This window comes from Palaemon carinicauda, chromosome 27 (assembly GCF_036898095.1).
Source record: "Palaemon carinicauda isolate YSFRI2023 chromosome 27, ASM3689809v2, whole genome shotgun sequence".
NCBI lineage: Eukaryota > Metazoa > Arthropoda > Malacostraca > Decapoda > Palaemonidae > Palaemon > Palaemon carinicauda.
Window position 1 is genome coordinate 202,275 of NC_090751.1, and position 22,500 is coordinate 224,774.

The 22,500-nt window shown below is 37.5% G+C and overlaps 1 protein-coding gene across 1 annotated transcript in view; it reads right to left on the reverse strand.

Moving 5' to 3' along the window:
• The window catches only part of LOC137620454 (microtubule-associated protein futsch-like), a 150,973-nt gene that overhangs the window by 88,120 nt on the left and 40,353 nt on the right, over positions 1-22,500 (reverse strand). The window contains exons 4-8 of the mRNA XM_068350611.1: positions 21,050-21,191; positions 16,730-16,923; positions 6,163-12,555; positions 3,703-3,806; positions 1-3,378 (exon numbers count right to left, since the gene is read on the reverse strand). The exon at positions 1-3,378 is cut by the window's left edge and continues 74 nt beyond it. Of these exons, the coding sequence (XP_068206712.1) occupies positions 1-3,378; positions 3,703-3,806; positions 6,163-12,555; positions 16,730-16,923; positions 21,050-21,191 (10,211 nt within the window). The remainder of the gene's footprint in view (positions 3,379-3,702; positions 3,807-6,162; positions 12,556-16,729; positions 16,924-21,049; positions 21,192-22,500) is intronic.

A 22,500-nucleotide genomic window follows, 5' to 3' on the forward strand; every position in this document is an offset into this window, starting at 1 on the left:
CCTGTCAGACATTCTCCTTTCAACTGTAACCTCAGAGATGATTGTCGTTGTTGGTCTCAGAAGTCCTTCTCTGGAAGCCGGTCTTTCTCCACACTGGACACACAGAGCTGGCCTGACATCTTCATCTAACTGTTCTCTGCTTCCACCCAAGAACACATTGTCTGAACCCGGGCTCAGAGAGCGAAGAGACTCAGCACTTCTGGAGTCTTTAGGTTGAGCAATTGTCAAAAGTTTGCTTCCAGGAAGTTGCAAAGGCCTTTCCCTGGATGTTGGACTTTGGCTTTCTTGTCTAAGATATCCAGTGACAGGACCAGAAGGTCGGAGGAGGTCTTGACCTTCTGGTCCTCGACCGAGTATCTCAGCAGAATAACGCTTGATAATTTCTGATGATTCTACTACTGAACTTATGGAAGACTCACTTAATCTCTTTTTAGAATCACTTTGCTTTGCTAACCTCGATGGACTTTGACGCTGATGAACTTCCACTGTATGAGCCATTGATCTCTCTAACCTACTAGTTATCGAATCCCGTTCTGGACTTACTTGCTTAATCTCAGTTTTCACAGGGCTATGTCTTGTTTGCTTTGCTGGACTTTCTTTTCGTCTTTCAGTATATCTCTGATCATCTGTTCCTTTGCCTGGGCTCTGTCTTGGACTCTGCCTTGGGCTTAATTGTTTGCCTGGACTTTCTGCGCGACGCCCAGGGCTTCCACTTTTCATTCCAGGAACCTCCTTAGAGCGCTTACCTGGACTGCGGGCTTTGGGAGGAATTCTAGGTCCATCTGAAAAAGAATCGTCAGATGTGTCAACATCTATTGCCCTATCAGGAGTTCCTGGAGTTCTAACAGGAGTCCAGTCTTCGAGCCTGAATCCCTCATGCATAGCTGGACTTCTTACCATACCCGGAGTTGTTACTTCTTCTGATTTTCGTTTAGCTTTATCTCGTTTACCAGAAGGTGGCGTCTTCTCTTTAGATGGTGGACTCTCACCCTTGCTGTGTGATGCTACAATATCTTCTACACTTGCTAAGTCAATCTTCACTGACTTTTTAGGTTTTTCAAATAGTTTAAGTTTCTTTTCAACATCACCTGTTTTTAGATTCTCTGGCTCAGGCCATGCTGGAGCTTCCCCGAACATTGTGACACCAGGTGGGAAATCTAATTTTAATGTTTGTTTAGCTTTTTCTCTTTCCTCTTCTGACCAGGACTTATCACCTCGGACTTCTGATAATTCACTATTATCATCCTCTTCATAATACTTTGAATATCTTTTAACATCATCTTTTGACATTTTCCCTCCAGAATATCGTTTTTTAATAGCTCCTGTCCTACTTTCCTCGCCAGTCTTTTCTCTCATTATAATAGGAACATCATCTTGGAATTCAGGAAGAGGAGGAGGAATTGGTTCTTCAAGTAATAATCCTTCTCTTAAGTCTGGAGACCTCAGAGCCTGTTCTCTAGATGGTGATAGTCTATCGGGTTTGGGTGGCACTTCTGGCTTTGGTAAAAAGGCTGGTTTCGGTGGTACTTCAGGTTTTGTCTTTGTTTCAGACAATTTATCAGATTCTTCACCTATTGAGTGATCTATGTAATAACTTGCTGAGGTGGTGGTGTCTCCATCAGGAGATGTGAGAGCAGTTTCAAAGTCACTGGTGACACTGAGACCTTCAGTCATGTCACTGTGCTCTTGAAAATCTGCAAGAACTTCACTTGTTTCAGGACTAAGAATTTTAGGTGTTAAAGCTTCATCTTCATAAATGTCATCCATTCCTGGTGGAGAAGAAACATGTCTTTCTTCAAATGAATAGCTGCGGCGAGCATCTAGGCCGTTATTACTGTTTTCATTGGCAGTGATATAATCTTCTGAGGTTTCTGATTGGTCTGTCTGATGGGAATCAGTACGTGATAGGTCAGATTTGGACGTCATTGTATTAGTGGTGCCTGACACAGGACTTCTGGACGTTTCCTGCTCCGTAAAGTGACTACTGGACGAGTCCGACTCTGGCGATGCTAGCTTTCTGGCATCATCCTTGAAATCGGAAGTTTTGATTACTAACTGTGATGCTACCTCACTCTCTTTCATATCTTGAACTAATCTAGCCATTATGTTTTCCTCTATTATTACATCTGCATCAAACTCTCCTTCATCTAAAGCTTCATCTTTTATGGTCATGGAATCCCCACTTCTTATTGAGCTAAAATCATCAATTGAACTAGCAATTGCTTTATCAAATTCACTAGAAGTTGTGCTAGTGGAAACAGGACATCCTTGTGATCCATCAGATATAACATTTTCACTAACACTTGTTTGTTCATCCTCTATGGAAGAAAGGGTGGTAGCACTATGAACAATATTTGATACCCGTAATCTTGGCAACAGCTCATCATCAAGGTCCTCATCAAAGCTCCCACCTGTAGGAAGACTTTTGTGTCTTGTGGAAGGTGTAGTTGCTGCAGATGATGGGTCAGTAAGATGGAAGCTGCCATTTTCAGAATCTGATGTAATGACTTGTGAAGAAGCAGCAAAGGCTTTCTGTACAACAGTTATTTGACTTTCACTCATTGATTCTTCTAAATGGTCTCCAAACTCACCATACCCTGGACCATCACTAGGTGTTCCTAGGTAATGGATTGAAGAGCTATCGTCGGCTGCACTGTATCCCTCCACGATAGATATACTCTCTAAAGATGGACCATTGTCTGCAAGGGAGTCCAGAGATAAGGCTACAAGTTGACTCTTTAGATGTTCTTCACTTCGGAACTCATTTGGATCAAAAGTTTTCATATCAGAATCTGTAGATATTTGGGACATTTTTCTTTCTATAGGTAAAGAAGGAGGAAGAATATCTTTATGAAACATATTCTCATGAAACTCCTCCTCCTCTTCCAGAAATGTATCAGGGCTGAATATTCGACTTCTCGACAAATCTCTTGAACATTCATCAACACATCGAGGTTCAATTACCTCTTCTTCGTTGTCACTAAAACCATTTATATCTACCTCCATATAACCAGAGGCAAAACTTAGTGCTTTCCTTCTTTCAGATAAGATTTCTCCCTCGGACAAAGTCTTATGCAAAAGCCCCCGACGAGGTTTTTGAGGTGATGAGTCAGCATACATTTCCTGATAATTTTGGCGAAACTTTAGAGGAGGAAGTGGAGGACTCTCATCCAAGGGAATTTCGTATGCTGAAAATCTAAGAGGATAAGGTGGTGGGCCCTCCGACATGGCTCTCATTGGTTGTGGAGGATCGGTCAAATCATCCAAATCGTAGATTTCATACTGGAGGCCCTCGTATCGTGCTGCCTCTGACAGACTTTTGACAAGCTTTCTTCGTCCATTACCGTTGGTCTGTGCCCCCTGAGATATCATTTCAGCCTGAGGATTAGAACAAATGTATCAGTGGTATCACCAAAACTCGACATTGTACTACAGAAAATATAAGAAGTATTTTGCACAAAATATACTGCAAATAACAGTTATTTCATCATTTAATATCAAGGTATAAATCTATGAAGGGTAAGTAAGGGTTTATTAAATCAATTGCAAAGTTATTTAAGAAGTACCATCAATGTCAGTCAAATTACATGGATGCACATTTCCTTACAATCTAGTAAATGACCTTAACCCATGTTAAATTAAGTCCGGAAAGGGATGCAAGGTGATCTGAAGACAACAAAATTACAAACTGAGACCCCCCACCTTTTCTGCCCTCGGACTCAGGGCGAGGTGAGGCATTGACTTCCTCACCAGCCCCGTCTCCGTCTGCGTGGCCTGCGTCCTCATGCATGACCGCTTCAGTTTTTCTGCAGAAGTTGCAAGAGGGGAAACTCAACTTTATGAGCAAACGAGAGAGTTAGAATAGGGGTCCAAACTGGATGATAAATGGAGCGTACTAACATTCTCAGGTTATAGGATTTCAGAAAACTGACTGGTAAGGGAAGAGGTCGGTGCAGGTGCAGGGCTGACTTAAAATGAAGGGGATTCACACAGTAATCAGACCAAGTTAGTATGAAACGTAACAGATGCTACAAATACAGGTGAATAGTGACACCATGCAGATCATTCTTTTCCAGGTATATTCAACATCGGGTAGGAAAGAACTAGTGCCTATACACAGGAAACAGAAAAGGTTACATGATGGGTGAGGAAAAATAGTTCATACGTACAAGGTATTAAATATTTCTTAATCACAAATTAAAAACCTTTTATATAATAAAAACTAAAACAAATCCTATAAACCCTGAAGTGAATGTTTTTCATTATTAATAATGCGTCACTAACTTTATCATTGGTAATACTTAGCTAATGTTTTCTAAGTTTCAAATAGACTTGAATTATCTGGCCAAATTTATATTTTGATTGGGAATAAACTACATTGTTGAAAAAACGTCGTAATCACACTATGCGGCAAACACAAAAAATAATTTGCCATTTCAGTAATGGATAACAGCAAGCTTTCTAAACTTTAAATTAAAAAAAATACACTGCATGAAAAAAATCATTACTACACGAGAGAGAAATACTACACTTGATGTATCATTCACTAGTTAATCCTCAAATAATGAAAAAAAAAACTAAGACAATAAGAAATTAATGAAACATGCCCACAAAATAAACTAACATGAGACAGCACAACACCAAGGAATTTGCTATTCAGTCATTAAGTTTGATGATTTCACAGCTATAAGGAAAACAATTTAAAATTCAAAGGTTATTTTTATTCTCGAAATTTCGATTTATGAAGAAAACGGGGTTTCAGATACCGATACTGTTAGACTCTTGTCTGTCGTGTGTGTAACCGTTAATTAAATAATTATCCCAAGAACGAAAGATATTGATGAAGAGTGGTGGACTTTTTTGATAAAAAAAAAAACCGTCAGATGTTGATAGGCCATCATTAAACTTTACTAACCTGGAGATATTAACAAATGTTCTCGTGGAGTTTTTACCAATTTCAAAGTAATGGTGAGGTAATATGTTTATTTGTCGTATATCCGCAGTATCTAATGATAAGATGGTTTGGACTTTAAAACGTTAATTATGTGAACTGTTTTCAAGACAAGAAATATATTAAAAATCATTGCTATCCTTTTAGGGATTCAAGTAACAAATGTAGACTAGAGTGAATAATCTTTGACAGTGCAAATGTAATCAAATTAATTTTGAAATTTGGCTTCAAGTAACCAAAGTACGCCCACATAGTTCTACAATACCCTTCCTTTTTTCTGAAATAACAACAGTTTGAAGGCCTCCAACTACCTGCTCATTTATGTAAGAATTGAATTGCACATGCATTTATTTACTAAGTTTGGGATTTAGCTAAAGCTATATAAAGGTTATGATCTAAAATCTACTTTAGTTTAAATGAAAATGGACTTCATGTAATGTTCCCACTTGAGACTGAAGCCAATTACAGCTTATCTAAACACGACTATTTTTTTCTTTATCTTACAGTACGGCTTTTAGTCCTCCCAACGTGATACTCAGGGCCATCGGCAGGCGCCCACCCTCATTTTAAACAAGGATAAGCATTTCCAACAAGAATAGGCTATATATACTGGATAGCATTATGATGTATTTAAATCATGTAAATAAGATGCCCATAAGTTCCTCTATTTAGGTACATAGGTAGCAAAATAACCTTAGGCCTTGTCCAAACATGCAGTTATCTGGCAAGTACAGTCAAATTCAATGGTCCGATCCTATACACTGAACCTTGCTTTCTTGGTGTGGAGAATTTGTTATGTTTACTAACTTGGGAGTGTTGGTGGCCCTTTGAATTTAACTGTATAGGTAGGGGTGGGCGGAAGCTTGAATGAAAAATACACAGATCGAATGAGACTGTCCAGTTAAACAGGTGACGATGTTGGCAGAACCAGTCTCATTAGAATCAATACAATTTGAAATAAAGCTTCAGCCTGATTCGGCCAGCACTTTCTGAATCTCTGCCTGAGTGGACCCAGCTTAAGAGGGTACAGCCTGCACGCCCTTGATCCAATAACTTTAATTGGAAACAATTTAGTTAAGTCCTGTGAATATTTAATGAACTAGTTGGTAAGTTAGTCCTACCTTACAATTAATAAGCACACAATACAGGGATATTATTTGGATAGCCAGTTCTAGGTCAGGTCAGGTCGAGGCAGGGTCACAGGTACTGACCTTCGATATTGTCAGCCGGTGGAAAGTCATCACCTCGCCTGGCCTCCGAGAAGGCCTTCTTCTTCTTCTTCGATTTTTTGCTTCGTGGAACTTTTACGGGAGGTTCAGAAAGTTGAAAACTGTCTGCCTCTGACTGAACAGCACCTTCAATAACTAGTTTATTCTCTTCTACTGTGTTACCACAGTGTGACTTATCATTACCACTGCACTCACCAACAGAGTCTTTTCTTGTATTTTGGACAGGTTCACAGTGAGATTCATTCTCTTTTGGAATATCATCTTTCCATTGTACCTGCCCTGGTTCATCATCCTCTGTCGAAAACTCATCACCATAATTCTTGAGTATATCTCTGAATATTCTGTCAACCTCTCTCATTTCCTCCTGACAATCACTTTCTTTTATAAGCAAATACTCCTCATAAGCATTTTGCTCACCACCACCTTCACCAACTACATTATCATCATCTCGACTAGAATCATTACCACAGTGGCTTGACATTACTTCACCTTCTTCATCAAAAAACGAAGTGTCCTCTTCTTCTCCTTTTAGTGTTTGGAGTTCTGTTAGGCACCTATCTTGAGCAACCTGCTTCATCTGCTTCTCAATGGAATCCTGTGACACCCTTTTGTCACTCTCATAAGACCTCCACTCAGAGGATAAATTCTCTTCAATTTCATCTGCCCAAAGTTTACGTCTTTCACCTAACTCCAGTTTATTGTCTTGGACGAAATTGTTACTGGCACCTTCATTCTCGATACTTTCATTTAATTCAGAAGATTTGGTAGTCTGTAAGCATGTATCTTGAACATCATTTATTTCAGCTTCCTTGCCACACTCAAACTTATACTTCTTCTTTCTGTTTCTTGGCCTTTTCTTCTTTTTCTTTTCTTCTATTTCAGTGTCTTCACTTTTCCCCTCATCTATTACCGAGCCATCACGGGAATAAGCTTCTCCTTCTATAGACAAATGTTCTACTAGAGATTCTTCCTTCTGTTCCATTACAAGTTGCGTTTGATTTCGATTTTCTTTGATTACCTCTGTCAATTCATTTCTACTTTGGCTTTTATCTTTACGTGCAAGTTCTTCATTTGTCACCTTTTCTGCATCATTACCTAGTTTTTCTTTAATTGGTTTTCTTCTTTTTGGTTTGACAATTGGACCTTCTAATTCTGTCTCTTTAACTAATCCTTGCACTGAGTCTGTAGCCTCTTCAGACTCCTTATTTAGATTCTGAGCACCACCTGAGTTTCCAACATTGCTCTTCATCAAACCATTTCCACTTTTCCATCTTTCATCCTTCTTTCTTGGCCTGACTTTTTTGTATGTGAAAACAATGACCTCTTCATCATCTTCTTCACTTAATGGGCATCCATACTCATTAGCTATAGCAAGTGCCACTGCGTCTCTAGGGTGATACCTGTTACTAGCAGGACTAATTTCTCTGAAATATTCAGGATTGGTGCTACATGGACTTCCATCTCTATACGAGTCATCCTCAGACCTTGTTGTCATGCTAAGGTCTTGAATGTCGCATGAATCTTCTTCATCAAATCGGGAATTTACCTCATCATCGAAGTTGGCATTGTCTTGCGGTAAGTCTCTAAATGATTCTAACATAATTTCATCATCTTGCTTTTTATCATCACCATCGTTAATTTCTTCTAGACTTAAAGGGGGATCTTCACAGGATGATGCTTCATGCACCCTTATTTTCGGAGGTTTGATTTCAGATTGGGTTTCTGAGGAAGAATCCAACTGTTCAAAACTTTTCCCTGAACTTTCGAATTCTTCTGTACCCTTTTCTTCCTCACCTACAATATCTTGCTTTCCTCCGTGTTCTTTTTCTGAGTCTATCTCTTCCCTTTCTGCCTCAATATCTTCATGAGTACTTTCACAGGATGATGCTTCATGCACTCTTATTTTCGGAGGTTTGATTTCAGATTGGGTTTCTGAGGAAGAATCCAACTGTTCAAAACTTTTCCCTGAACTTTCGAATTCTTCTGTACCCCTTTCTTTCTCACCTACAATATCTTGCTTTCCTCCGTGTTCTTTTTCTGAGTCTATCTCTTCCCTTTCTGCCTCAATATCTTCATGAGTACTTTCAGAGAAGGTCTCTCCTATACTGTCAAAATATACTAATGATTGGTGATTATCTCCTTCTGAGAAATGACCTTTGCCATATGGATATCTTAGTTCCCTGAACTGTTTTCTAGCTAAGTACACCCTATCATCCTCTTGGCTTTTTTCTACTAAGATTTCTGTTTCAATCCTTCCTTCATCTTCCTGACTGCCATTGTCAACTGAGGTTTGCAATACTTCTAAGCCGGTTTCTACATTTACAGATGGACAGTAAATGACAGTATCTTGCCTCTTTGACTCTTCATTGCCATCTAAAATCTCAAAAGTTTTATCTTGGGCTCCAAAATACCACCGCTCTGACAATGTTCCCTCATCTACTGATTCCTTTGCTCCTTCTTTTGAAACCCTAATTTGTTGTTCAGTGTTTCCTCTGCTCGCAAGGTCAGAAAACTCTTCAACTTTTGTTGGCATTACCTCCTTTTCTACTAACTTCAACTTGGGCTTTCTCTTCGATTTTACGCTAGTATCCTCAACAAATATAGAAATTTCTTGTTTCTGCTCACTTTCGCTTGTACTTGCATTACTTTCAATTCCATGGTGATCTTCTTGTTCTGACTCTTTATTCTCAGCACTTTCCTTTTCGCCTGAACCAATAACGTCTGCATCCAATGAACATTTACCAGTAATGATTTCACCCTTGAAAAGTTCTTTGACTTTATTCTCAACGTTCTGATGATCAACAATATAGATGTCAAAATCCTCATCTTCATCACTGGTGTCCTCCTCTTCATTGGGTTTCAAGGCCAAATTTTCCTCAGTAATAGTATATGTTTCTTCCTGAGGAATACTTTCTCCATTCCCTGAAAGTATACTTGATTGACCTGCTTGATCACATTCGCTTTTATCTTCCGATAAACTGGGGTTTTCCAGGTCATTACAATTACAAGTCTTTTCAAAGAAGGATTCTTCATCTTGGGTCTCTGCTTCAGGATCCATTACTAACTGAGGCGATTCAAGTCTCTCATCATTATGAACATATGGTTCGGTTTCAGGAGTTTTTTTCTTGCTCATTTCAATATTAAAATCTTCTTCATCATCAGAGGGGCACTCCCCAAGTGAATTACCTTCTTCCTCGTTTTTTTCTAGTTTAACTTTTTTTTCTTCTCCCTCCTCTTCTTCTTCTTCTTCCTCCTCCTCCTGATCTTCGTCTTTGTTCTCTACTTTTTCTATGTCTACAGTACTTTCACTGATTTCTTTGCTACAAATTTTCTCCCTTTTACTTTTAATTTTCTTACTCTCATCATCACTATCAGCATCACTAATATCAGCATCATTTTCAGATTCTCCTACTTCTAAAAATGCTGCAGGAATGTTGACATATATAAGAGAGTCTGAGTGCCCACTCAAAACTTGTAAGCCTTCGGCATCTCTAAATTCATCAAAATCTAACACAGACAAGTGCAAATTTTCAACAAGAATAGGAAGCGACAAATCTGTCTGGATTTCAATTGTCCTTTTCTCCGCTCTTCGAATACGCCGAAGAGAACTAGTCCTCACTGAAACTGTGTCCATTTGAGGCTCCCGTTGAAGGAATTCATCGGGAAAGTTCTCTTGAACTTCTTCTGTCTGTGTTGACATAGTTGTCTTTCTCACCTTCTTCATACGGCGGATAGAACTTGCATTTGTTACAATGGAGACTGTTTCTGCTTTTAAATCCACCGTAGAATGGTCTTTACGATTTTTAGGCGCAGCTTCGTGTCGAGCCTCTGACGTGGACCTTTTACTTTTAATTTCATTTTGAGGTCTCTCATCATATGCAGGAGATTTTAGCCTTGAGTCTCCCTCAGTTACATTTTCATCCTGACCCTCACTTGGATCATCATATGATAACTCTGTCTGGATGCACTTAGACTTTCTCCTTTTAAGACTCCTCGAACGTCTTAAGGATGATGTTGCTGATTTTGATCCTTCAGTTTCTTTGGAAGAATCATTTCCTACAAATGGTTGACTCTCTTGTAAAGGGGTCTCCTTAACATCGGCTTCCTCTTCAATTACTTTATTAAGATGGGCAGTACCACTAATAGGAGATGAACTTTGAATAGCAGAATCGTCATCTTTACTCTGACTGGATGATGTAGTTTTCTTTGATTTCTTTGCTCGTTTACTGGCAATATTAGATACAGGAATGGCTGAACTTGTGTCTGTTGAAGAGGATATTCTAGGTGACTCTAAGGGTAGTGTATCTTTAAGTTTTGAAGGTAGAGTATCTTTATCTTTTAGTAAAGGGGATTTAGAAGGATCTTTCCCCCTTTTACTGTCTTGATACCTGATTTCCAGTTGGTGTGATGCTGAGGAATCGCTGGACTCTTTCTGCGGCACTTTCTTTCTTCTTTGCAAAGATCTTGAACCTTCTGATCTGGGAGAACTTTTCTTCTGAGGTGCATTGCCTGTTAAATTGCTTCTGTAATCATGATCACTCTTGGGGTATTCATCAGAGAGATCAACTGTTTGTTTATGCCCTTTAACCCTTAAATCTGTATTTAACTGAACAGTTTCACTTTCGATATTCTTGTTTAACTGACTATTAGAAATCTGTACGCATTTAGGAGTTTCTGTTCTTTCAACTTCTTTCTTCACCAGACTTATTTCTAACCAACTCGTTTTATGATCAGGTTTTTCTTTCTTTTTCCTATATGTACCTGTCTGAGCTTCTGAAATGGCATGGAAACCTTTCAAGTCAATATCATCGGATCTTTCCTGTTCAAATAAACTCTTTGGCCATGTACGACTCGTTTCTAAAGGAATCATCTCTGTCCTCACTTCGCTAGGTTCTTCAACATCACCGTCATCTTTGCTGGAACCTAAAGGTAAGTTGGTTTTCCTAGGGAATGTTGAAGCAGGAAAGAGACTGTCTTTTCTCGAGATAGAAGGGTCTCTACGTTCTTTGTCTATTGAGGCCTGAGTGACAACAGACACTTTTTCACTTATTTTAGGAGATGAACCTCCAGCCTTTCTCTGTGCATTCTGCAGCAAAAAATCTTCAGCTAGTTGACGCCTAAAACGTAGACGTCTAACCATAATATTGGCGTCTACATCATTTTCTGTGAGTTTTTCGTTTTTATTTTCATAATCCTCTAGGCCATGACTTTCAGGTTCTTGTGATAATGTACTACAATTCTTGGCAGAACATTCATCAGTTGTCTGTTTAGTACTTCCTTCTGGCATGGTTTCTTGGCCCTGTTCAACAAAGATATTTCCATCAGTCTCATTCAGAGGGTCATCCTTTAGACCTTTTTCTCTAATCAAGTCTATGTCCATATTCAACAAGTTTTCTTCTTCCCCTTCTTCCTCAGACTCTTCAAGCATTTCTTCGCAAGAATCTGGAGCAAAGGAACTATCAGCTCTACATGACAGGGAACTGGCATCAGTCTGCCTACAGTAGGAACTAGCATCAGTGTGCCATGCAAATGAACTTGCATCCGTGTGCCATGCAAGGGAACCTGCACTTGTTCGTAAATCAAAAGAACTTTCTTCTCCATGCCAATCAGTGCTTGTATCTAAGTCCTCTGTCATAAAAATGGAATCTCTTGGAAGGAAAGGTACCATTGAATCAGTCTGCATACCCATGGAAACCTTTTCTGTGTCTGGAGGCCTTGGCTCATGTTTTGTATCCTGCTGAATCTCTTTGTCAGTCAATTTACGACTAGAATGTTTAGCCTCGTTAGTTCGATTGTGGGTTGATTCTGCAGGCTGATATGATTTACTTTCTTTTGAGTGACTGGGCACATTATCTGGCATTTGTTTTGACTTTTCATGCTTTTTCTTAGATATTTTTGGTTGTCCTGTATCAATTTCAACATTCTCAATGATATGCACATTTTCAATACCAGTTTCATCACAGAAATGAACACTACCTTTTCTGGAGAGTGGTTCAGGGGACGGTACCTCCGGGGTCTTCTTTTTAGGCTTTTTCTGACGCTTAACTTTCTTTTCACTATCAACAATTTCCTTTTTACTATCCGAACTTTCTGGTTGTTTCTTTTGACCCTGGGGCTCATGATCTTTCCTGGTTTTACTACTATGCACGGGCAGAGATGCAGTGGCTTCTTCAATTCCAGGGACATCAAGATCATAAGGCAGTTCGTCAGTCTGAATTGCTATAGTCTTCTTTTCCACTTTCTTCCTTCTGAGGGAAGGGGTCCTTGACCTTGACCTCGACTCTGACCGTGACCCTGCCTCAGAGTCGACCTGTCGACCTCGTGGCCCCGTTTTTCCCTCGACTGGGTGTTTTCTTCCCCTCTTGTGGCCTGGTTCTGAGTGAATGAACAGGAACCAATTACTGTACAATGAAACCACAAAAAAAGGTCCTTTTCCTGATCCGTTAAGCCTCGGCTACACCAAATTTGGCTCATTTGATTCTCAAAAGTTAACTGGTCGTTGTGTTTACATATATATAGATCAACTGACTTTATTGAAAAATAAATAGCTACGCTGAGCGACTGAGCATCAGCAGTCAAATTATTGTTAACGGACCGCTTTAGCTGTGAGATGCAGGTATGTTTGATTTGGTGTGGCCGTGGCCTAAGGCTGTCTAACAACTAGAATTGTCCTTGTTAAGGCATGCATGCCAGAAGCATATTGACGCCAACAATGAAGTTGATTGTTATTGACAATAAAAAGTTTCAAGTTGAAGCAACTTCATGAGATAGTTTCCAGTCATAGACTCTGAAAATGACGTTCTTATTCGAATTATTTCAACATTACAATATCTGGTAAAATAATTATATCACTAAATACCGTTACTCTCTGGTTGGAAATTTAAAGAGAAAATTATACCTAAAACCTCCTCCTCTGTTATCTATCATGATTGTTGAATCTTACATTAAATTATATTTCAAGTTGATTTAGGATCTAAGACTGACTATGAAATAAAAATGAATGATCGCTTATAAAGTACATAGAATGATTTTGTAATTGAATGATAGACTGCGATTTCCTATTTCAAAAGTTTTAGTATAACAATTAAAATCAGAATAATATACATGGAATATTTATGAAAAACTAATACGTACTAAATAATCTGATATATAAGATAAATTACGAATGTTATCGAAGGATAATTACCGTTCAAGAACATTTAAGAACATTTATATTACTAAATATAGTTACAAAAATAATAAACATTAATTCTTTCATATTCATATCTTTGGACGTAAGACAGAGGTCATTTTACGATAGTGTCTTTTAAATAAAAAAAATACATATATCCAAATGCCGTCATAAAAAAATATGTATAAACAGTATATATTTAAACGTTGTTAATGCTTTCCGAATAACTTGTATATACGAAATAATATTTAATGTGTAGATTGATGATGGTCAAAGCAAAAACGTAAATAATTTTACAATTCTATTTACTCTGTAACTGTGAAATTGGCGTTTTTTTTTTTTTTTTTTTTTAAATAATGGAAAATCGTGGAAATTTTTTTACAACAGATGGCATTGATTTTTTTTCGTTATTTCTCTAATTCAAGTCCTTGCCTATTTTCCAACATTTTTTACTATCTACCTTAGGGTAAAATTGACGTGTATTTATTTAAAAATAATTGCAAATTTGGGAAAATTATGAAAAATTTTCACCATCTGACATTGAATTTTAATTTATTTCGTTATTTCTCTACTTAAACTTACTTTATATATGTATTGTTATCATATTAAAATGTTTCTTATTATACCATTTTAATTTTGTTTGTAATGATCGAGCCCAAAGGTATAAATCTAACATTAAAAGTAACTACGCTATAGACATTTTAAGATAAACATTGGCCAAAGCTATAAGCGAAAGATGTGGATATACATCTAAAGGGTTGAGATATAATTTTGAAATGAAGATACGCTTTTTAATCTATATAATTGAACAATAGATTGCGAATATTCAAAATTAAATTATACACTACAAATGCTTATGCATGAGGGATAACTTATTCAAATTTACAAATGAATAATCAACAACGAGCATATTTACAAAAGTATAATTTAAATTATACATCAGAAGGATAGAACAAGTAAGGGAAATGCACAGGGAGAACAAGACAAATAAAAAAAAAGACTTCTTAAACACAGATGACGATAATTGAGTTGAGTGAGAAGACATAAAATATGCAAGAAAAAAAAAACATCAAAGCAGAAGACCTCACCTTTGCAACAAATGCAACTTGCAAGCAAAATGCAATCATGCACATCATCATAATAATAATAATAATAATAATAATAATAATAATAATAATAATAATAATAATAATGATAATAATATCATCTAACTAGAGCAAACCTTATTTCAAAATTTAATTTTAACCAAATATTCATATTCTTTTACGAAATTGAAGTGATATGAAATTCTAATCTTACAGACGAACTAATATTACTTTTCCATATTTCCAAACAAGTGAAAATGTATTACAAAATATATAAAAATAATTTTTGCTTATTTTATCAAAATGTAATTTAAATTTTATTATTGACAATGTGATGTTTGAAAAGCATTCTACCAAACATTCATCAAAATGTATGAACATGCTTTACTTCCACATCTGCGTTAATTCTGTTACACAAATACACATTGCAAATTTATCAACACAAGCATATCATTGCAAATGAGTACATACACATGTACACGGAAGAAAATGAATAGACATGTATACATATACACAAAAGTGCTACTTTTCATTTAATGTTCTGAAGGCAGCAATTAAGACAAGGAAAAGCTTTCGACTTTCTCTGAAAAGTACTCTCTCTCTCTCTCTCTCTCTCTCTCTCTCTCTCTCTCTCTCTCTCTCTCTCTCTCTCTCTCTCTCTCTCTCTCTCTCTATGGAAAACTCCCTGAACATTCATTGTTTTTATTAGAATACTCTTGGCTTAAACACTCAATCTCGTAAAGGCAATGTAAACCATCAAATCCCCCATATAGTTTCACTCACCAACAAACAAACTCACAAACACAAGAACCTAATATTAATGCCTGTTCCATCTGGCCGTCCCCCACCCCCAATCATATTTCCTTACCTTCATATCTAACATTAATTCCTATACATTGCAACCCCCACACCTAACCTCAATTCCTATACATTGCAACCCCCACACCTAACCTCAATTCCTATACATTGCAACCCCCACACCTGACCTCAATTCCTATACATTGCAACCCCCACACCTGACCTCAATTCCTATACATTGTAACCCCCACACCTAACCTCAATTCCTATACACTGCAATCCCCACACCTAGCCTCAATTCCTATACACTGCAACCCCACACACCTAGCCTCAATTCCTATACACTGCAATCCCCACACCTAGCCTCAATTCCTATACACTGCAACCCCCACACCTAGCCTCAATTCCTATACACTGCAACCCCCACACCTAGCCTCAATTCCTATACACTGCAACCCCCACACCTAGCCTCAATTCCTATACACTGCAACCCCCACACCTAGCCTCAATTCCTATACACTGCAACCCCCACACCTAGCCTCAATTCCTATACACTGCAACCCCCACACCTAGCCTCAATTCCTATACACTGCAACCCCCACACCTAACCTCAATTCCTATACACTGCAACCCCCACATCTAACCTCAATTCCTATACACTGCAACCCCCACACCTAACCTCAATTCCTATACACTGCAACCCCCACACCTAACCTCAATTCCTATACACTGCAATCCCCACACCTAACCTCAATTCCTATACACTGCAATCCCCACACCTAACCTCAATTCCTACACACTGCAACCCCCACACCTAACCTCAATTCCTACACATTGCAACCCCCACACCTAACCTCAATTCCTACACACTGCAACCCCCACACCTAACCTCAATTCCTACACATTGCAACCCCCACACCTAACCTCAATTCCTACACATTGCAACCCCCACACCTAACCTCAATTCCTACACATTGCAACCCCCACACCTAACCTCAATTCCTACACATTGCAACCCCCACACCTAACCTCAATTCCTACACATTGCAACCCCCACACCTAACCTCAATTCCTACACATTGCAACCCCCACACCTAACCTCAATTCCTATACATTGCAACCCCCTCACCTAACCTCAATTCCTACACATTGCAACCCCCACACTTAACCTCAATTCCTATACATTGCAACCCCCACACCTAACCTCAATTCCTACACATTGCAACCCCCACACCTAACCTCAATTCCTATACATTGCAACCCCCACACCTAACCTCAATTCCTACACATTGCAACCCCCACACCTAACCTCAATTCCTATACATTGCAACCCCCACACCTAACCTCAATTCCTATACATTGCAACCCCCACACCTAACCTCAATTCCTATACGTTCCAACCCCCACATCTAACCTCCATTCTTATACACTGCAACCCCCACAACTAACCTCAATTCCTATACAGAGGTTAAGAACAAAATCACTTCCGACCTACCCTGCAGCAGCGCCTTCGTCAGGACAGGGGCTAGGAGTTGGTCGAGCGCCCTTTGCTCGACGTAATCTGGCGTCCTCCTGCCGTCGAGCAGCCTCTCCTGACTTCTGGAGCCACCTGACTTTACGCTGCCCCTCCCGCTGTCGTCCCGAGTCATGGAACCGTGGTCTTCCAGGCCTCCTACCGTCGCCGATCGGCTGGAAGCGTTCGGAAGGAAGTTAGTTCGAGTTACTCTAATGTCTAAAGTTAATACTTAGGATTTTATTGAATACTGTAAAATGTACACAAATTATTTATCTATGACAAAATTTGTTTATCTTAGCTTATTAAAGGTTTAAAGGTTTAAAGGTCGCTCGTGAATGGCAGAGGCAAGGAACGGTGACATTGACCTAGCAAGCAGGACAATGCACTAGAGACTGGCCATTTATTATATGAGCAGCGCCTAAGCCGCCTCTCCACCCAAGCTAAGACCAGGGAGGGCCAGGCAATGGCTGCTGATGACTCTACAGACAGACCTATAGGCTCTCCCAAATCCCCCAACCTTAGCTAAAAAAAAACAAGTTCTCAAATAAATACACTTAGGTAAACTTTGTATGCAGTATACGAAACCTTTTATAATACAAAAAAGAGGTAGTCGGGTAAATTCATAAGGTTCAACATTTTATTGAACCTTTCTGAAAGCTGAAAATTATCAAAATAAATAAAATAAATTACACTTGGTAAATGAAGCCTTACTGAGATCAGAAAATTGTATTAATATGCACACAGTTAAACCTTTTTCATCAAATTGTATAAACAAAAAAAAAAAGACGAATAAATATGCTACAGAAAGTTAAACTTCGTATATCAGACCTTACTTAATGCAAAAAAAGGTGCCCAAAATACATCCACTAAAGTTACAGGTAGTGCAATACAGTATATTGAATCTTATTTATACATATCTACCGCTAGAGAGTTATGGGGTCCTTTGACTGGCCAGACAGTACTGCATTGGATCCTTCTCTCTGGTTACGGTTCTTTCCCTTTGCCTACACATACACCGAATAGTCTGGCCTATTCTTTACAGATTCCCCTCTGTCCTCATTCACCTGACAACACTGAGATTACTAAACAATTCTTCTTCACGCAAGGGGTTAACTACTGCACTGTAATTGTCCAGTGGTTACTTTCCTCTTGGTAAGGGTAGAAGAGCCTCTTTAGCTATGGTAAGCAGCTCTTCTAGGAGAAGGACACTCCAAAATCAAACAATTGTTCTCTAGTCTTGGGTAGTGCCATAGCCTCTGTACCATGGTCTTCCACTGTCTTGGGTTAGAGTTCTCTTGCTTGAGGGCACACTCGGGCTCACTATCTATCTCGTTTCTCTTCCTCTTGTTTTGTTAAAGTTTTCATAGTTTATATAGGAAATATTTATTCAAATGTCATTGTTCTTAAAATGTATTTTTTTTTTTTGTTTCCTTTCCTCACTGGGCTATTTTTCCTGTTGGGGCCCCTGGGCTTATAGCATCTTGCTTTTCCAACTAGGGTTGTAGCTTAGCAAGTAATAATAATAATAATAATAATAATAATAATAATAATAATAATAATAATACTAATAATAGGACTTTGGAAATATATACAAGAACGTATGAAAGCACAGAGTAACACACTGGATCACACAAGTTAGTCTGGATGATTATAAAATCTAGCTCGTCTGAATACAACATAAGACTAATAAACATAAAATGACTTTCGCAAATACATAATATATATATATACGAAGGCCAAATTTATTCCTCAGGAGTACATGATTTAGGTCAATTATACTAAATTGTATGTATCAATTAAACATTTTGCCTGCTGCTTTTAACTGCTTTTAACGAAGTAGCATACATGGGTTTTCTAGATTAAATTTAACTAATTAGTATACAAGGTTATTCTAGATGATATAAGTATTCCTAGTACGTTACAAAATCTAGTTAATGTACCTTGAAGAAATATCTTAATATTGAAGCCTTCTGAGATTATATAATTCTTAATAACCATAAATTTCATGTATATGAGATGGCATAATTTTGGATACAAAATTCATGAGTATTGTAAACCATGCAAGCGAATTTCATATCACCGTATTGGTAAATAATGCTCATCTTAATTTCATCCCTTTATCTAAGTGCTATATGTGGATGAGATCATGGTGAAGGGTAGATGTAGATGGTTTGGACATGCTCTTCGCACTCCCCAAGAGAGATTAGTTCACCAAACTTTCAACTGGGCTCCACAAGGCACTAGAAGAGTTGGAAGACCTAGGCCTACATGGCTGAGGACTATGAAGTGTGAAGTAGGAGATGATGAGTGGAGAAGTATTGATTTAAAACCTCAAGATAGAGACAACTGGTGAAATTTAACTGAGGTCCTTTGCATCAATAGGCTTAGGAAGAGATGATGATGATCTAAAAATAGAAATGCAGAACCCAAAGGATATTTGGTGCAGACATAAATAAATATGGCGTTGCTAAATTAATACTTAATTGATTGATCTGTTTTACACCATCCTAAGATTAAGAAAAAAAAACTTAATGCAGGGAATAAAATATATCCTGATAGGCTATAGGAAAAGGATTTGGATTAATACCATTAGCTGAAGAAAGTATTCGAAGATGGAATACCTGCCACCCATCCTGAATAGTTCAAGAATGGCTTCATGAATTTGAGGTATAAAGCCTTGTGGGGTGAGAGTAGGAGGGCTGTGGTAGGGTGAAAGGAAGGCTGTGGTGGGGTGAAAGTAGGAGGGCTGTGGTGGGGTGAGAGTAGGAGGGCTGTGGTAAGGTGACGGCCCTTCAAAGCAGAGATGAAACTATGGGGGAAAACTTCGCATTTGAAGAAAAAGTTAAAAGAAGTTGGACAGAAAGATGGATGGTAGGAAGATGGAATGGAAGAAATGATGAAGAGGCCATTAATTGGAATAAACAGCCCACCATTCCACTTTTAATTAGAGATGGGATTTATTTTAAATCTATGTTACGATAATGACTTCTATATTTATGACAATAAGCTTAATGATATAGCGTTTGAGTACAATAATGAGACCGATGATTATATATTGATATATAATATATATATATATATATATATATATATATATATATATATATATATATATATATATATATATATATATATATATATAAATACATATATACATATATACATATATATACATTATATATATACACACATATATATATATATATATATATATATATATATATATATATATATATATATATATATATATATATATATATATGTATGTATGTATGTATATATACATTCGTAAGTTCAAGATGGGTCAAATACTGTGTTTGTACTTAAGGTTTTCCTGTCCCAAACAAGTTTCCGTTCTGACTTACTTTACATTCCAATCAGTAAAGTGTCTTCCACTCAGCTGTTCAACTCCTCAAACGTTACTAAACCCATCCATATTTCACTTCTCATTTGAAAACAAGTTTAGAAACGAACCTCTATAGTTGAACTACATAATAATAATAATAATAATAATAATAATAATAATAATAATAATAATAATAATAATAATAACACTGAATTGAGTTCTGAATACGAAATTTAATACAAGGCGTTGCGACAACAGCTGGCTAATGTTGTCCTTGTTTACATACATCTATTCAGTCCCAAATGATGAATGTAATCCGTAACTTGAGCTGGAAGGGTAATTGCAAGATGAGAGAGAGAGAGAGAGAGAGAGAGAGAGAGAGAGAGAGAGAGAGAGAGAGGATGAAGTTACAGCAATCAAGATTTGTAATTTTATCTCTATTTGTCCTAATCATCATCATTATTATTATTATTATTATTATTATTATTATTATTATTATTATTTCTATTATTATTACTATTGTTATTATTAGCTAAGCTACAACCCTAGTTGGAAAAGCTGGATGCTCTAAGCCCAAGGGTTCCAACAGGGAAAAATGGCCCACTGAGGAAAGGAAATAAATGAACTATAAGAGAAGTATTGAACAATTCAAATAAAATATTTTAAGAACAGTAATAACATTAACATAGATCTTTCATATATAAGCTATAAAAACTTTTAAAAACCTAGTGGAAGAGAAATAAGATATAATAGCTTGCCTGAGTATACCCTCAAGCAAGAGAATTCTACCAAAAGAGATTGGAAGAGTTAAGTTAGTATATTATAAACCATCACATAGTTATAATCTTATGCACCTAATAATAATCTCTGTATGCAAAGGTGTTGACTATAATATCTACTAATGAAAACATGTACAATTTAAATACCTTGACCTATGACCTTCTTCCACTGACCTCATGGCTTTCTGGAAGCTAACATGTTTCTGCGGTCTGTCGTCCAGGAAGACCTCCGGCGTTGTGACTTGGTGGAAGCGGGTGGTGTGGCCAAGGTCAGGCGTGTTGGGCTGCGTGAATGCAGTTCTTCTGACCGTGTAACCTGCAAGTAAGTTGAATATGTAAATAAACGTAAAAGAAAATAAACCAACAACTTAATAAGTTGAAAGATCAAATAGGAGCAAGGATTTTTTTTTGTACACATAAATAAACTAAGTTATTAATAAATAAGTAGATATATTAATGAGTAACGATAAGGATTTTTTAATTCTTGTTTCCATGATCAAATTGGATTGACAAAATGTCATGCACTCACCAGTTTGGTTCTTTTCATTTGTTTTCCTGTATGTTTTGAAGATATATCAGAGGAATTAATTGTTTAATGACCTCATATGGAATTGAATGGTAGAAAGATATCTCATGCATGAATTGTTATAGATGAGTTGATGAGTTAAAGATACCTTATGTAGAAATTAGTAGGTTAAGAATACATTCAAGATAAATAGATGGGTTAAAGATAAAAGGGCAATTGATGCGTTATAGATTTTAAGAATTGATAAGTTAAAGTTATCTAATATAATAATTCATGTGTTAAAACACCCCCCTCAGAAACTGATATGTTAAAAATATATCATACAGGCATTGCTGTGTTTAAAATATCTCATAGAGAAGATGAAGGGTTAAATATATTTACTAGAGGAATTATCTCAGAGAAGCATCTATGAGTTAAAGATATCTCATACAGAAATATGTTAAAGATTTTAAAGATTTAAAAGCCATTCATGGATGGCAGAGGCAACGGACAGTGACAATGCCCAATCTAGCAGGAAAATGCCCTAGAGACTGACCATATACTGTATACATATGATCAGTGCCCAAGTTCCTCTCTAGCTCCTCTCCACCCAAGCTAGGACCAGGGAGGGCCAGACTATGGCAGCTGATGACGCAGCAGATAGACCTGTAGGCTTGCTCAAACTCTCATCCTTAGCTCACAATGATGGTGAGGTTGCAGCGACCAAAGAAACTAACGAGTTTGAGTGGGGCCTCAAACCCCAGTCAGGGACGTTACCACATCGACCACCACAACCCAATATATTCCCTAAAGGAATTGACTGATAAGTTAACTTACAATACAATGAAATAGATTCGCAAAGGGATATTCGTTAATATTTCTAAAGTTCTCGTGCACCAGTGTATGAAAATCTCCATCTCGTGGCTTCAACAATTTCGAATGATTAATGTTATTTGGCACAAGTTTCAGATATGCATTCGGCTGAGGTCTGAATAGTTAATGCTATTGAAATATCTTCTTTGCATGAGGAAATGATTGATACTGATATTCTCACGGAGGAACTACACTTACTACACTAATCTAAAATAGTTTTATGATTGTTTTTTATTATAATTTCATA